Source organism: Indicator indicator, chromosome 11, assembly GCF_027791375.1.
Source record: "Indicator indicator isolate 239-I01 chromosome 11, UM_Iind_1.1, whole genome shotgun sequence".
Lineage (NCBI taxonomy): Eukaryota > Metazoa > Chordata > Aves > Piciformes > Indicatoridae > Indicator > Indicator indicator.
Window position 1 is genome coordinate 9,221,719 of NC_072020.1, and position 17,356 is coordinate 9,239,074.

Below are 17,356 nucleotides of genomic sequence, written 5' to 3' on the forward strand. Positions count from 1 at the left end.
AGCCACTTCTCACAAGACCTGCTCCCCAGATCCTTCACCAGCTTTGCTGCCCTTGTCTGGACAAGCTTCGGTCCCTCAATGTCCTTCTTGTAGTGAGGGCCCCAAAACTGAATCCAGTGTTTGAGATGTGACCTCGCCAGTGCTGAGTCCAGAAGGACAATCACTTCCCTGCTCCTACTGGCCACACTTTTGCTGATCCAGGCCAGGATGCTGTTGGCCTTCTTGGTCACCTGGGCACATGCTGGCTTAAATCCAGCTGGCTATTGACTAGCACCCCCAGGTCTTTCATTGCAGGGAAGTTTCCAGCTGCTCTTCCCCAAGCCTGGAGCGTCCACGGGGTTGATGTGACCCAAGTGCAGGACCTGGCACTTGACCTTGTTGAACCTCATACAGTTGACCTCATCCCATCAATCCGGCCTGTCCAGATTGCTCTGCAAAGCCTTCCTACCCTCAAGCAGATCAACACTGTCTTGCAACTTAGCGTCATCTGCAGGCCTACTGTGGGTGCACTCAATCTCTGCAACCAGCTCATTGAAAAAGATACTAAAGAGACCTGGCCACAGTACTGAGCCCTGGAGAACACCACTAGTGAGTGGCCACCAACTGGGTTTAATTCTATTCACCACCAGTCATCTACCCAGTTTAATCTTTGCTAGTAAAGTACTTTAAAACATACTTGTTCTAAAACTTTTTTCCCTTAAAAATCCAGAGGTCATAGTGCTTGCTTGTTACCTCTGGCTCTGATACCACTGCAGAATCAACTGGTGGAATTAAATACGCAACACTTGCTGACTGTATTGCCTAAGGAATGCTGCTAGGACTCACAGCTTTGCAGAAGGATGAGTAGTCTGTTTCTGCTTAAGTTCACTGAAACCTTTCCTTAGTGATGTAGCTAAATTTTGTGACAAGTAAGCTGTTGCTGGTCTTGCTGTCATGTTTGAAAATTCTGTGTGGTCTAAATCCTCTGGCAGAATGTACCCCCTTCCATTCCTTGCCTCTTCCTCCTCCTCTTCTTCTTTGCCTCCACTTTTGGTGCAATGAAAGACTTGCTTGTGCCTCCAGGATTTGAATCAGCATCAACCAGCAGGCAAGAACACGTGGCTGTGGCCTTGCTGGACATAAATGAGCTGCTTCAGCTCATACACTGTGCTCAGCTGCTGTGTGGTTTGCATTAATGTGCAGGCCTATGTGTAGGATGGTGATTGGAGAGAAGGTGGAACTGGGTAGGGTAACTGAGGACTGAAGAAGTCCAGAAATGCCCAAGGATTTGATGTGAACCACTTGTCTGTTTGTTCAAGTTGAATCCACACTATGCTTTTTGTGGCTTTCACAGGATTAAATTCATTACTTTGTGATTGTCTTGGATCTTTCCAAATGATCAGCTGATGGACAAACTGAAAATGAGATTTTTTTTCTCCCCACAGGAGAGGACTCTTCTCTTTGGTATACAGTAAAGCTAGTGAGGGGGGAGAAAACTGCCTTTTACAGTTCTGTGTTTAAAGAGATGAATCTGAAAACAGATGTTTGAATTTTTCTCACAGGAGTCTCTGTCAATTGCCTTTCATTTATAAAGTCAGGTAAAGCTGGTGTACTTCCTGCCCTAATGGTGAGAATGGGAGTCCTTGGGGCACACTCTGGAGGAGGATTTGTTTTAAAGATAGTGATGAATTTGAAATTAAATTTGAATATACATACATCCTTTAGATTCTTGGGTAATCTTGAGGGGGCAATGGGACAGTATGAAAAAGGGAAGACTTGTCAGGAAGCTCCTTCACTTTCTGTCATGCCCTTGCCTGAGTCTGAGCAAAGGAAAAGGAGGGGTAATGTTTCTTCCTTTGTTCAACATCCTTATAAGTTGTTTACAAAACAGTGAACTTCAAACATAACCTTATGCATCCTGATTCCTAATCCACTTCCAATTCAAGTCAATAGGAAACCTCTTTGATGGATTTTGTTAGATGTAAAGTGTGTGCCTCTGAAAGCAGGGTGCTGAGCACTGTTTGCTGCAAGTGCTATGTAAGTGCTAATTGCTTTCAACAGCAGCTCTTTCTGATGTGGATTTTTTTTCCCCATACTCTTATCTCTGCTCCAAAGAAACCCTCACATTCCTGCTGAAATCACAGAATTATAGAGTGGCTGAGGTTGGAAAGGACCTCTGAAGATATCTGGATCTTCCCTCCCACAGGGCTACCTAAAGGCAGTTGCCCAAGACCATGTCCAAATGGCTTTTAATATCTTCTATCTCCAACCACCTCTCTGGGCAAACAGTGCCACTGCTCAGTCACCATTACAGCAACCAAGTTGTTTCACAATGTTCAGAGACAACCTCCTGTGTTCTGTTTTGTGCTCATGGCCTCTGGTCCTGATACTGGATACCATGGAAGAGAGCCTGGCTCCTTCTTCTTTGCCCCTTCCCTTCAGGTGTTTATAAGCATTGATGAGATCCTCAATACACTTTTCATTTAATCAAGAACTTAGAGAAGGAGTTGCCATCTAGTATTTTGTGGGCAGTTCTGTACTCTAACAAATCAGGACTTGTCTGTGATGTTTTATTTCAGCATACTAGGCATACCTTGTCTGGCAAAAAGGCTGCTTATTTAAAGGACAGTCTCCTGGGTTAACATATGACATCAGCATAGTATTGAATATACATCAGTAGATTGAACTCAGCCCATGACATTCTCCACCCCTCATTCTACACCATCTGTGTCATGCCTAGCAGCAATTAACATCATACATCAGTCACTGCTCATTCTCACTCACAATGAGATACACAGCATGCTTCTTACCACAGGTGCTCTGGAGCTCCACCCTGTTCCAGCACAGTCTGGATCAGTCCATGATCAGTCCAAATGGTGGGGCTGTGTTTCCATCCCTGGGGCAGTTGCTTCCAGTGACTCCTTCTGGACCTCCAAGTGAAAGCCAACTGTGCTCAGCTTCTATTCGTTTTACCCTCTGTTTTTCAGGAGTCTGTGTTGCCAGTGCTGTTAGGTTTGGTTAGCATTTTCTAGCCTTAGTAGTCTCTTAACATAGTCCTAGTATAAAGCTATGTAGGCTGTTCTCAGCTGTTTGTGGTGGTCCTTGTAGAGAGTTGATAGTTAATTTCATTAAAGCAGAAAAACTATAAATGGGGTTGTTTCCTCCAGCTGCTCATTTGGTGTTGTGTGGAGAGGTGTTACTAGTTTACTCTTCTGGGGGGGTGTAAGCTACAGCACCATCATTTCCAACAGCTGCTGCTTCAGAGGATAGCATCTTCTAGTACAAGAGACAGGAAGAGAGAAGGAATAGTGAGGATTTAGATAATTTAGTCAGGCCCTTTAGCAACTGAGTGCCTTTGAATGCTCTAAAGTTAAATTATTTCTGAATGTGGTTAATGCAGGTAGTGTCTCGAGATGTTCCTGTTGTGTAATGATCACATGCCATGCTCTTGAGTGATAAGCAACAATTTTAGATGTGTATTGAATCCCTTGCTTGCCCTTTGAGCCCTTTGAGTATATTCATTGTGATGAGCAGTGCAGTTTTATCTTGTGTCTAATGCAATTGGAACGCAGCAGACTGTTCCCAGGAGAGGTGACCTTAGGCTGCCTCCATGATCTTGAACATGCATTGCCCTATTCAACATCTGCATCAGAACTGGAAGCTCTGCAGTGGTGACCTTTGTTGGATTAGTTTGTTAGTTTAGTGGTTTGAAGGTTTTCTTCTGGGTTAGTTCTCTGTCAGATCGAAGAGTTAAACTTGCAGTGTGGGCCAGAGGCTATGTGAAGGAGTGGTGAGGACACAGCTGGAGGTGGGGGGCAAGCAGAGTGACCATTTCAGTAACCTTTACAACAGATAGAGCAGGCTTATGCTGTGATAAGGACTTGATCTGGAGGAACTTCACTGTGAGGAACAGTTGTTCCAGTGTGTCACCATTAGGAAATTATGATTAATTCTGAAGCAGAGCTATGAGAATGGTAAAGTCAGTATTTTAGGGCATTAGCTCCAAGGCCAAGGTTGTACACCTGTCATTTTCTGGATGTACTTCAGCATGCAAAACTGAAGTAAGGTAGGAATAACTTTTAATTATACAAGAGATTTTTTTCAAAGAAGTATTCTTTTGGGTAGCCTTAGTGCAGTAATAGTAATTTTTAAAGCTTGCTTTTATATGAAGTGCTGCCTTTTTCAAGTATACCTCAGTGTGTACTAGAAAGAGCTTGACTTCAAAAGTGCCCATGGTTCCAAAGGTAAAACAACACGTATGTGGCAGTCTGCTTGAGACCAGGAGGTTATGAGCACATACCAATTTTCCAAACACTGTAGGATTTTTTTATTTACACCTCTGGACTTGCCCTGCTGATGTCTTTCCCTTGGTACATCATCTGATGTAAAGGGAGCCTTCCAGCTGCAAGGAGAATTTGTGAATTGGTATGGTCAGATGGAAGCAGTATAATTTCATGTCTCAGGTGAATACAGGTGATGGTCATAGTTCTGAGCATAAACCACAGATGTTCTTTAACAGTTACTCTGTAACAGTTCAAAGGAGTAAATCCATATGTTTAGTCCAAGTATCACAGCACTCTGCTAGGCAGATAACTGAATACTGGAAAAATAACCTACTCTTTGCAGAATCTCCTACCACTTCTTAAGCCTCAGCTGTATGAGAAAATAGGTATTAAACTGAAAGAGCAAAATTTGTTTATTTTGATTGTGGTTGGGAAAAGGAGCAGCAAGCCTAAAGATTGAAAGACAAGGAAATATTATCTTCCTTTAGTTTTTGAACATGCTTGACAGTTCCCTTGTCTTCACATACCATAGGCATGCAATATCTATGTGAGGAGTGGTAGAGAAAGTGGCCTTAGGGTATGCAGGTCTGTCAAATCCTCTGGAGTTTCACTGTGGTGAAAAGGTCCTGGAAAAGTCTGTTTTCTCCATACTCCTACTGAGAATGAAAGCTTCTGTACGAGGAATCATCAATAGCAAGAAATATCCTCTGTACTCCCTGGGATAAATGGCAAGTGTTAAACGGTTTTAAGAAAAAAATCAAATAAAAACGTAACTGGTGGTGCTTGGTTAAAGTCAAAAGTCTGTTTCTGCATGTGTGGGAACAAGCTAACGCTGATGCCATGGAAACTTCCTCCTCAGACTTTAATATTACTTTCCTTCCACCGTGCACAGCTGAAGCATCTGTTCAGTCTGACTCTGTCCCCCAGCACATGCACACACATGCAAGCAAAGCTGAGGTACTCAGCTTACCTGCAGTGTAAATATGTGCTATGCTAGACAGAAAATGTTATCATAGAAGCCAAATAATCCCTTAAAATAATATTAATATGTTGTGGTTCATTGTCAGTTTGTGGTAATGCAGCACAGGCCTGCTGGATGTAGTTTACCTTGCCTTGGAGTTGACTCACAGAACTGGGATAAGCTGGAGATTCTCCAAGGGAATTAATTAACTGCTGAAACTACTGCAGCACAGGAGGTGTAACTGATAGCACAAAGAAATGCTGGTTGCCAGGAGGATGAGGAAGTAGCCATGAATAAAGGATAACCATAACCAAAGCAGCAGTTGTCCGCTGATGCGTCATGGTTGGTCTTACACATTCAAGCTTTAGGGAGGGCTCTGTACCCTGTGACTTGCACAGTCCTTGACCTAAGAAGTATGTCAAAAGGATGAAGTGGCCTGTGATGGAGGGAGCTGGCAGAGCAGGCCTGACTGGCTGAGTGAAGCTGAATGGGTGAATGATGCAGTGAGCTGGAGCAAACTGGAGTACTGGAGATGAATGGGGCTGAAGTGATGCGCTGCGTGTGTGCCTCACTTGAGGACTGAATTACGAAGGCATGGTGGGGTTATCTGGTTTCCTGCAGGAGTCTGCAGGAAGTGTCTGCCTTAAGAAGGCGTATGTGTGTTTCCAGTGTCCTGCAAAGCTGGAAGAATGAGCTTAAAGAAACATATCTGTCAGCTGGGATGGACATTGTGGTGCATTCATACCTCTCTTTGCTTGCATGTTTCTGCACTGATTGATAGCTTGGCAGCTACGTCTCTTTTCCTGACTCTTCCTTGATTTTTGTGTACACATGTATAAAAAAGGCATTTTTGCAAAGGCATGCAGTGACAGGACAAGGGGCAATGGCTTCAGGCTGGAAGAAGCTAGATTTAGATTAGACATTAGGAAGAAATTCTTTCCCATGATGGTGATGAGGTATTGGAACTGCTTGCCTAGAGAAGCTGTGCAGGCTCCAAGCCTTGGAAGTGTGTTGAAGGCCAGGCTGGATGGGGCTTTGAGCAACCTGGTCTAGTGAAAAGTGTCCCTGCCAATGGCAGGGGGGTTGGAACTAGATGGTCTCTAAGGTTCTTTCCAACCCAAAGCAGTCTATGTACCCTTAACATAGGTTAACATGGCAGGGTTCCACATTCTTTCTGAAATGATGTCTTGGGTTAAGTGCTCAATGTTTGTGAGACTAGGAAGAAGCAGGTGGACTCTGTGGAAGCAGAGTTTCTTTTTGCCAGAACGTGTCTTTATGAACCACGTAGAGCTCTTTTCTCCATCAGTGCCATGTGCATCACTTATCACAGAATCAAAGGTGAATCAGTGCACTGCAAGTGAAAATTGTCTAATGTTTTGCTTTTACATGAAGTGAGTTACATAGAGATGACACTTTTTCAGTTAAACCTACCATTACTGTCACCCATGTTTTGTCCCCATCCCCCAAATTTTCACTCTTAAGATGTTATAACTTCTTCAGAAAAATGTTAGAAGCAGTTGAAGAAATAAGTGATCAAATCAAGGCAAAGCACATGAACATGTGCAGTCAGCATTTGCCTGTGCCCATTTATGTGTCCAAGAGATGCATCTCTTTTCTCTAGTGACAAGTGACAGGACAATCGGAAAAGGCCTCAAGTTGCATCAGGGGAGGTTTAGGTTGAACATTAGAAGAAACTTTTTCACTGAAAGGGCTCTCAGACACTGGAACAGGCTGACCAAGGAGGTGGTTGAATCCCTACCCGCTGGAAGTGTTGCAGAAAGGCAGAGATGTGGTGCTGAGGGACATGGTTTAGCACCAGCCTTGGTATAGTTAGGTAATGGTTGGACTTGATGATCCTAAAGGTCTTTTCCAACCAAAATGATTCTATTCTATGTCTATCCAAATTGGCCAGCATGAGAAGAGATGCCTTTATTTTCCATAGGGTTGAAATTATATTGTTGCTCTCAGCTAATTCTAAGTCTTCTTCATGCACTAGATATTTTGTTTGAAAATATCATCTTAAAATATTCTCAGGTCACCTAATCTGGTGGGGTTCACACAGCCATTTTGTGGCAATGTAGTTGGTCAGCTCGTTGAAGAATAGAGGTTAAACAAAGCCATCTTCCCTCGCTCCAAAACCCCCCAGTATGCTAAATGAAAAAAAAATAAGGTGGCTAAACATCTGATTAGAAGTGTCTGGAACATCTTCAGAGATCTTTCCTCTATTGAAAATATATCTTTGAAGATGGTCCAAGTTACAGTATCATAAATCATGCTATAGTGTATCTGCAGACAAAGGAGAGAGGAAAAACCCTTTTTGCATAGTTCATTAAATAATAATTTTTAAAAGCATTGAACTCTTCCAGATGTTCCTGTTCACTCTCTGATATTCTGTGGGAGAGCAAACCCAGAACATCTGAAATAAGCTGTAAAATGATAGGAGAACAAAGCTGGTCCAAAACCTCATCTGCCTTATTTGCATTCATTAACAATACACTACAAACCCTGTTGTAGTTCCTATCACACAGGAAAAGGTTGGTAAATTCTTAAAATAGATTTGCTTTGATTTAAGCATAAGGCTGCCTTGAAAGGTTGATTGTTTAATAAATACCTCCTGCAGCAGACTTAAACTTTGTAGCAGATAAATGGTACCAGAGGAAAAAAAAAATCATTTTGGATTTGGATAGTGTTGTAGTAACATTTTTTAGTACATGGGTCAGTCCCTGAAGGCTCCTCTGTTAGAAGCTGACATAGAGACTTTTTTTTTCCCTGGATGAATTGTTAAGCCTCCTGTTGGATTGAATCCCCGTGGTTCACAGTAATGGGTAGTCAGTGTTAACACAGGTCTCTTTCAACTGCTGCATAGGCAGTGGCATCTGGAATTTCTGCAATGCTGACGTAATTCTCCCCAGTGCCTTAGTTCAGCCTTCCTGAATCTGCTGAGGTCTGTAAAGGGGCACTGAAAAAAACATCCTTGTGGGAGTCTTTATCTTTCTCAAGAGAGCCCAGAGTTATATCAGTCTGTGGGTTGAACTGGTAGAGTCTTTTTTAGGTCACACTGACTTTTCACACAGGTTGAAACTGTGATGATAAACTCACTTGAAGTGTATCTGCTTGATCATAGAATCATAGAGCTGTCAAGGTTGGAAGAGACTTTTGAGATCATCAGCTGTTTGCTTAGAGCTCACAATCCCACCTCTACTGCTAAGCTACTACCACTAAACAGCATCCCTCAACACCACATCCATGCCTCTTTTAAATTCCTCCAGGGATGGTGACTTCACCACCTTCCTGGGCAGCCTGCTCCAACACCTGAGAAGCCTTTCTGTGAAGCAATTGTTCCTAATATCCAACCTAAACCTCCCATGACACAACTTGAGGCCTTTTCCTCTTGTCCTGTCACTTGTTACATGTGAGAAGAGACCAACTCCTACCTGACTTCAGCCTCCTTTGAGGGAGTTACAGAGGGCAGTGAGGTCTCCCCTCAGCCTCCTCTTCTCCAGACTAAAGAACCCCAGTTCCCTCAGCTGTTCCTCATAAGGGCTATGTTCAAGGCCCTCCACCAGCTTGGTTGCTCTTCCTTAGATATGCTCCAGCACTTCAAGATGCTTCTTAGAGTGAGGAGTCCAAAACTGAACCCAGTATTTGAGGATGTGTCCTCACCAGTTCTGAGTAGATCTGTTCCTCCCTATGCTCCTCTGTATATGACATGCTTTTACAGGGCAACAGGTTCCAAGTTGTCTCTCTGCAAAGTCTGTTGTTACCTGTAAAATTGTGTTGGTTGGTTGATTGCTGAAGCATTCATCCTAGTAAGTTTTCCTTTCCTTAAGCCCAGGTGAGGTTTGCTGAAACCATACACACGTGGCTTGTGTATGTGCTTGCATGTGGATTTTCTGGATTGTTATTATTTTTTATATTACTTTTTGTCCTTTGTGAAAGGGAGAGTGTTAAAATGAATTCAAAGTTCCAAAACGCCTGCTGGGGAATGAACACAGTTAACTAAAGGAGAAGCTCTCTGTGACATAAGAGTTAACTTTGCTTAAGCTCTCTCCAGAGAAGATGATCTTTGCTGTACCTCAGGTCTTGACGATGGAAGTGGTTCAAGTTCGTTTTACAAGTTCTGACATTTTGTATTTCAATGCCGCAGCAGCTCACCAGGTTTACAACCTGTGTGCTGGTTTGAACTCTGACTGGAGTTTAGAAGCTCAAATGATAACAGGTTGAGATTCCTCCCCCCTCCCTTTTTTCCTGGCAAGGTATAGAGAAAAAAGGAAAAAAAAAAAAAAGGGGTAGGGGAGAGGAGAAGTAAATTCAGAAAAGAAATAGTCTGGAATTGGTTTGGAAGTAGAAGAGGTAAATTTTTTACCTAAAAAAAGAAAAAAAAATACATAGCAGTAACGGGGAGGGTTCACAAAGGTAAGGAATGAGGGTAAGTGGGAAAATATACAAAACCAAGCCTGGATGGCCTTGTATTCCCATGGATGCCAGTGGATTCAGCTGGAAGAAGTAGGCCCCGGCCGTGTGGTCAGCACGGGCGGCAGCGGCAGCAGCGACGTTCTTTGGAGCGGACGAGGCAGGAAAGAGAGCCAGCAGCGAGCTGCCTGCCCTTTTTATAGGCTTGCTGGACAGGAAGGGGGAGTGAATAGACCTCCTTTGAGCCAGGGGACCCCTACTCCTGTGGGGGAAGGAACCAAGTCCCACCTGGATTAAGTTTCTTTTGTCCACCTGGGGGGCAGTGTTCTTCCAGCCCCATCCAGGGTGGGTGTAACCCAGCACAAACCTGTGGGCTAATTTAAGCACAGAACTTTTAAGATTACTATCTTCTAAAAACTGAATAATCATTTCCCCCCCCCCCCCCTTTTGGTGTCCTCAATTCGTACTTTGCAGATTTTCAGCGTGATAGGATTTTCAAGCTTGTTAACGCCGATCTGAAATTCCAGTTAATAGGATTGGGTTCAAAGCTTGATACCACCTTTTGATTTTGAAAGGGTTGTCTATAAAGAAGCTTTGATACCCATTTAGCTACAGAACTACAAATAAAAGCTAAAAGGGAACACTTTTTCATTAGGCACTGAAGCTGATATAGATCTTTGCTGATTTTCAAAAGATAGAATCATAGAATCAGTCAGGGTTGGAAGGGACCACAAAGATCAGCCAGTTCCAACCCCCCTGCCTTGGGCAAGGACACCTCACACTAGATCAGGCTGGCCAGAGCCTCATCCAGCCTGGCCTTAAACACCTCCAGGGATGGGACCTCAACCACCTCCCTGGACAACCCATTCCAGGCTCTCACCACTCTCATGGGGAAGAATTTCTTCCTCACATCCAGCCTGAATCTCCCCACTTCCAGCTTTGTTCCGTTCCCTCTAGTCCTGTCACTCCCTGATATCCTAAAAAGTCCCTCCCCAGCTTTCTTGTAGGCCCCCTTCAGATACTGGAAGGTCACAAGAAGGTCACCTTGGAGCCTTCTCCACTCCAGACTGAGCAGCCCCAATTCTTTCAGTCTCTCCTCATAAGAGAGGTGCTCCAGCCCTCTGATCATTCTCATGGCCCTTCTCTGGTTACACGTTCCAGATGCTCTCAGTGAAAATGTGTTTGGTCTTACATTAGATGTTAGATACTGCAATTAATGGCTCCAATTTGAAGTTAAATTCTGGTGACTTGATATCATCCAGAACTGTTTAAACTTCTCTGCATTTGATTGAAAACTGTATTGTCAAACAAAACTGCTTTAAGAGATCATTGTCTTGTTGTATTTAGTGTTGGTGCAGCCTCACCTTGAGTATTGTGTGTGGTTCTGGGCCCCACCATGTTAAAAGTCCTTGAGTAGGTCCAGAGGAAGGCAACAAAGCTTGTGAAAGGGCTGGCAGGAATGTCCAGTGGGGAGCAGATGACTGCTGGGTTTGTTGAGTTGGGAGAGAAAGCTGACGACTGGCCATGCTCACTGCACTCTTCAGTTTCCTGATTAGGGCATGTGGAGAGGGAGCTGCTGATCTTTTCTCCCCAGTACTCAGTGGCAGAACACATGGCAATGTCTCTAGGCTGTGTCCATCAAGGGGGTTGGGACTTGACATAAAGAAATGTTGCTTTTTTGAGAGGGTGGTCTAATGCTGGAAGAGGCTTCCTGGAGAGCTGGTCGATGCCCAATGGCTGTCAAGGTTGAAGAGGTATTTGGAGAATGCCCTTGGTAACATGCTTTGGTTTTTTGGTCAGCCCTGAAGTGGTCAGGCAGCTGGACTGGGTGATTCACAGAATCACAGAATCAATCAGGTTGGAAGAGACCTCCAAGATCATCCAGTCCAACGTATCACCTAGCCCTATCAATCAACTAGACCATGGCACCAAGTGCCTCATCCAGTCCAGTTTGATGTAGGTCACTTCCAGTTCAGCTACTCTAGTCTATTCTTTATGCTATGAATAGCTACTCTATTCATTCTTTAATGCTAAGGAGAACAAATTAGTGTTATTTTGATAATTATTCAGTGCATTATGGAGACTGCAGATAATTTAAGGGACAAATAACTGCTAAATACAGTTTTACTTATTTGTAAGGTAACATGAATCTAGAGACTCAAAAGCATTTTTATCCTCCTGTGAGTCATATTCTTTTCTCCCCCTCAAAGTTTATTTGTAGGGTTTATATAATTTTCCCCCCCCTGTAATACACTGCTTTTGTTTAAAAAGCAAAAGAATTCTTTAGCAAGAGAAACATTGCAGAGGTATAGAAGGGCAGGTGAGTGGCCTGAAGAAACATTCAGCTCTTTAAAGGTGATTTTCACCTTTTGATGCACAGTCATAATGCAATTTAAAGCCCCTTACAGAGAAGTGAGCAACAAGATGCCTGTAAGAGGTTAATGTGCCCTAACAGTTTAACCTGCTTGTTTCCTCCCAGCACACAAGTTGAGGGGAAAAGTGACACACACACACTAAAAAAGCCTCTGGGTTGAGACAAAGAGTTGAGATCAAAAGAATTTAATATAAAAGAGATAACATAATGCACAATTACCTTAGCCTAATTTGCAGAAAAAGCACTTACTGCCTCATGCACTTAGGAAATACAAACGTGTGCAACACATGAAGAGTTAATAGGTTTTGAAGTTGAGCTGAGACAACTGCTGATACAGCAGCTAGAGCCCTGTTACTGATGTGCCACTGCAGACATGGGTTTTTAGCTTAGTGTTGTTTTCTTTCTAATAGTTCTAATAATGCTTCAGGAAAGCCAAGCAGCTAAAGAAACCAGAGAAACTAAACAAAGATTAATCTTTAATGACTGGCCATGCTTCTGTCAGCTGTAGCATTATCATGGTGAGAATCCTCTGACAAGAGAAATGCCTGATGCTGTTCTGATGTTGATCCGTTGGAATGTTATTATTTGTTCTTTGGGGAAAATAAAATTATTTCTGTAGATCACCAGGGAAAAGAGAGAAACGAGAGTATACAAAATGGTTTCAGAGAAATAAATATGTGCTCCTGGGGATATTTATGAAGCTCTGCCAAAACTTTAAGCTCAACTACAAGAACAAAAATGAAGGATGTGACTTCTAGGAAGTCTTGGCTCCTGACACTTTACACTGGAAAGAATGCCTTTTAAATTAATAACTCTAAACATCTGTTGCACTGAGGCAACTCTGAAGTGCATTTGCAAAACTAATAGCTAAGTAAAAGTAATTTTTTGCTGACTTCTTTACTTAATTTTGAAGTTATTTGCTCTAAGCTTTATTGCAACTTCACCCCTCTGTTGTCCAACACCTGCTGGGAATTTGGTATGTAAAGCACTTCCAGTCTATTTCAGGAAAATGCCCTTTCCCTGAGGTACCTGTTTGCAGCTTTCTGGGAATTATATTGACGGTGGAGAAACCTCGAGTTTGACAAGTTTGTGAATGCTAATGACATGAGTGTATGAATGCATCTGGCCTGCATCATCAACAGTGTGACCAGCAGGACTAGGAAAGTGAGTGTCCTCCTGGACTTGGCACCAGTGAGGCCACACTTGAAGTCCTGAGTTCAGTTTTGGGACCCTCACTCCAAGAAGGACATTGAGGTGCAAAGAAGTGCAATGAAGCTGGTGAAGGGTCTGGAGAACAGGTCTAGTGAGGTGTTCAAAAAGTATTTTAGTTTTCAAAGTTATGCCACAAAACCAGATGCTGAGTTATGTCTTTTCCCAGATGTGCTAGATGTATTATATTTATACATCTATTTATGTGCCAGCAAATGACTTGGGTTGATACATCTGTATGGCACTGTAGAGTCATTTAAATACCATGGACCTTAGGCTGAAATCCATGGCTATGTTTTGATCTTGAATAAAAACTGCCCTTCTGTGCAGAAATGTATTTGTGCACTGGTGCTCTGTAGTTGTGCTCTGTAACCAAGGTGAAATGTCTGTCATGCAGAAGGCACTTACGCTGCATCCCGGATTTTATACCTTGGCTTCTGTCAGCTTCTTCCAATTAGGAAACGAATATGTGTGGAAGGTGTACACCACTGTCCTCCTCTGTCCAAGCGGCTGGTTCAGCCCTCCTCCTGCTTTAGAGCATGAACACACTTTGGACCACTGCTGCTATGGTTCCACAGAGTCATAGAATCAGAAACAGACCTTTAAGATCATCAAGTCCATTACCTAAATCTATCAAGTCTGGGTCTAAACCATGTCCCTCAGCACCACATCTCTGTCTCTTTGAAACACCTCTAGGGGTCGGGGTTCAACTCCTGCCCTGGGCAGCCTGTTTGAGTGGTTGAAAACCCTTCCAGTGAAGAAGTTTCTTCTAATGTCCAACCCTAGGTGCAACTTGAGGCCATTTCCTCTCATCCTATCATTTGTTACTAGGAAGAAGAGACCAACCCCCACCTGGCTCCAGCCTTCTGGGAGGTTGTGGGAGCTGTAGAGAGCAATGAGGTCTTCCCTCACCCTCCTCTTCTCCAGGCTAAACATCCCCAGTTCCCTCAGCTACTCCTCATAAGACCTGTTCTCCAGACCCTTCACCAGTTTTTTTGCTCTTCTCTGGACCTGAATATAAGCACATATCCTATATGCCTTGATTGTACCCATTATGGAAGGCTCCTAGGAGACCTTATTGTAGCCTTCCATATCTGAAGGGGGCCTACAAGATAGCTGGTGAGGGACTTTTTAGGATGTTAGGGAGTGATAGGACTAGGGGGAATGGAGCAAAACTAGAAATGGGTAGATTCAGATTGGAAGTTAGGAAGAAATTCTTCACCATGAGGGTGGTGAGACAGTGGAGCCAAGCTGACCAGGGAGGTGGTAGAGGCCCCATCCCTGAAGGTGTTTAAGGCCAGGCTGGATGTGGCCCTGAGCAACCTGCTCTAGTGTGAGGTGTCCCTGCCCATGGCAGGGGAGTTGTAACTAGATGATCCTTGAGGTCCCTTCCAACCCTAACAATTCTATGATTATCAGGGTGTGTAGGGGGTGTGCTTAATCAACACATACTTAGAGCTGGAAATCCTATTAAGAGCTGAATTGACACCAAACAATGAAAATAAGTTCTTTTAGAAATCCTTGGTCATTTGAAGAGAAATAGCTGATTCTCAAAAGTCTTTTTACATACATAGACAGTCACAGCTCTCAGAGGAGTATCTGCAAAATTGCTGTACATACTGTTATTTTTGGACTGTCCTGTGTACACAGTAAGGACTGCTGTGAGATCCCCATTGTCAGCTTGCTCTGAGAAGGAAAAGTTGGAAAAAACAATTGCTGCAGGAATAGTCTGTTGGTGGGAGCGCATGTCTGAGTCTAAAGCCCCTGCTAATCATACAGCTGTGCCTAGTGATGCTCTTAATAGTGACTTTGGAAGCAAATACTGCTTTATGCCCTTGACTATGCTGGTTTGTTCTGCTGGCTCAGGCTTACTCTTGTGCTCCTCAGAATCCAAAAGGTTACAGCTCCTGTCTGTAGCTAGTGCCTCATGTTTGTGATGAAGCGTGATTGCCACGTGTGTCACAGAAGATGCACAGTGAGCTGGGTTGATAAGGGCAGGGTGTCTGTAAGCTAAGAAGGAGCTATTTTTCCTGGGAGGCGGGGGGAGTGTGTGTGAATTGCAGTCCTGGAAAGCAGCAGCGGTTTTGCAGCTGAGAGCTGCTATGTGTTAGGGAGGGAGGGTTCCCGTTTGGCTGCCCGCAGCGGCCCCTGCTGGCGAGCTCTGCTGGTAGTCACCCCTTCAAAATTGAGCATCAGCAGGAAGGTGCTGCTTGACTCCTCCGGAACCAGCTGTACTGCAGATAGGCTCCAACTCTTGTCTCAGCAAGGTTAATTACAACTTTTTCTGGTTTGGTTTGGTTTTGGTTGGTTTTGTTTGTTTGTTTTGGGTTTTTGTTTGTTTGTGTGTGTTTTGTTTAGTTTCTTTCTTGGTTGGTTGGTTGGGGTTTTGTTTGGTTTATTGATTTTTTTTTGTTTGTTTGTTTGTTTTGTTTTTTCCCTACATGCCTGGTTTTGTAAAACAGCTGTGAAACCACTTATTTAATGAACATTCTTGAATGGAATCACTGCAGGCAGAACTGTGAAGTTTGCTTTAACAGCTCTAATTTGGGGGGGAGAAAAAAAGTAAAAGTTTATTACTCAATTTACCTCTTTGTTTTTAGCACCAGGTATGCAAGATGCTGGTGCTGCAGAGGGGAGGATCAGAAAGTTAAGTGTTGGGCAGTATGACAATGATGTCCCTGGGCAGCCGTTGTATAACAGGCTTGGATGGATGAAGTCTCCTGCTGCAGACCAGGCTGTAAATCCAGGATCACCGGTTCCTGTGGGGAAGACCAAGGAGGTAAAGGATGAAGAATTTGTCAAGACCTATTTCTTGAAGCAATGGCCAACAGGAGTAGCAAGTTCATGTTCAGTAGCCAAGGTCCCCGTGAAGCAACTGAGCAGTTGCATTGTGGCAATAACACAAATGACTGTAGTTATCTCAGAGATGCAATTCAGTTTTTATGGATGTCCTGCTCTTGTTCTCTCTGTGTGTCTGCATGTTTTCAGTGTTCCAGGATCTCTCTGCTGCAATAGGGGATCAGATTATAGGAAACAGTCTGTGATCTGATGAAAAATGCCCTACTGTGTTGTAGGCTTAAGGGGGAATTTTCACACTGTCATTTTGGTTTTTGTGCCCTTCCTAGATGGCTGTTGCATGTTACCACGATGAAATAGATGGGGGAGTCTTCTCTCCAGCAAAAAGTGGAAATGAAACTGTCCTATCCACACCAGCTTTTCCCCTGTCACCAGAGACACCCTATGGTAAGGAAATGTCTGTCTTTTTATTTATTTCAACAGCACTATCCCCATTTTAGCTTTTACTGAAGAGGAAGTTTGCTTTTCATTCTCTCCTAGTGAAAACACCTCCACTGTACCATCAGCGGATTCCTTCCAGCCAAAAGGTCAGCAGCCCGTCTGAGCTGTACAGAACCAGTCCTGGTAAGTTACCCCTACCTCTTACAGAATCTGAAACAGAATTGTCTGTGAAGGCAACTAACACAACAGTGGTTACTCTTTTGTAGACAGGACACGTGTCTGGTTAATCTAGATGTGTGCAGGTTGGAGGAGTAGAATGCAGTGGTACTGGTTTAGTCATTCCAAAAAGTAGTAAACAATGAGGAATTATCTGAGAAATACTTAATCCTGTTAATTGCTGACAGGGAGTCCTGTGTTCATGGTCACTGTCCAAAATCAGTGTGGAGCAACTAGGCAGTTGTGTTATGGCAATAAAAGGAAATGCAGTTCAGTGTTTGAGGCTGTCTCGCTCTTGGCTGTGTGTCTTCAGTGTTCCACAGTCTCTCTGCTGGTACTTGATAACACCAAAATAGTGCTGTCAGGAGACCTGAGTTCCTTGTGACTTCTAGTACATTTTGTCTCCATCTGAGGGAAGAGGGGTGATACCTGTGTTGCCATCTTTCTGGGGAAGTGAAGCTGACAGTAAAGCTTGGCAGTAGCTGTGGTCAAGTCAAGAAGATCCTTAGTCAAAAAAATGAATGTTCTGGAGTTTGGTTTGGTTTTTTGGTTTTTTTTTTTTTGCCATGATGCAGTTTCTAAATGCAGAAAGGTGGAAAAGGAGTTGGTAATAGATAATTACATGGTTAAAGAGTTAATGTGATTTAGAGAAGAATTTCCTTAGTAAAGGATTTCTCTTTGAGA

At 43.4% G+C, this 17,356-nt stretch overlaps 1 protein-coding gene across 1 annotated transcript in view; it reads left to right on the plus strand.

The window, feature by feature from the left end:
- The window catches only part of TNS3 (tensin 3), a 96,580-nt gene that overhangs the window by 39,409 nt on the left and 39,815 nt on the right, over positions 1 to 17,356 (plus strand). The window contains exons 13-15 of the mRNA XM_054384690.1: positions 15,826 to 15,998; positions 16,345 to 16,462; positions 16,556 to 16,639. Coding sequence (XP_054240665.1) covers positions 15,826 to 15,998; positions 16,345 to 16,462; positions 16,556 to 16,639 — 375 coding nt within the window. The remainder of the gene's footprint in view (positions 1 to 15,825; positions 15,999 to 16,344; positions 16,463 to 16,555; positions 16,640 to 17,356) is intronic.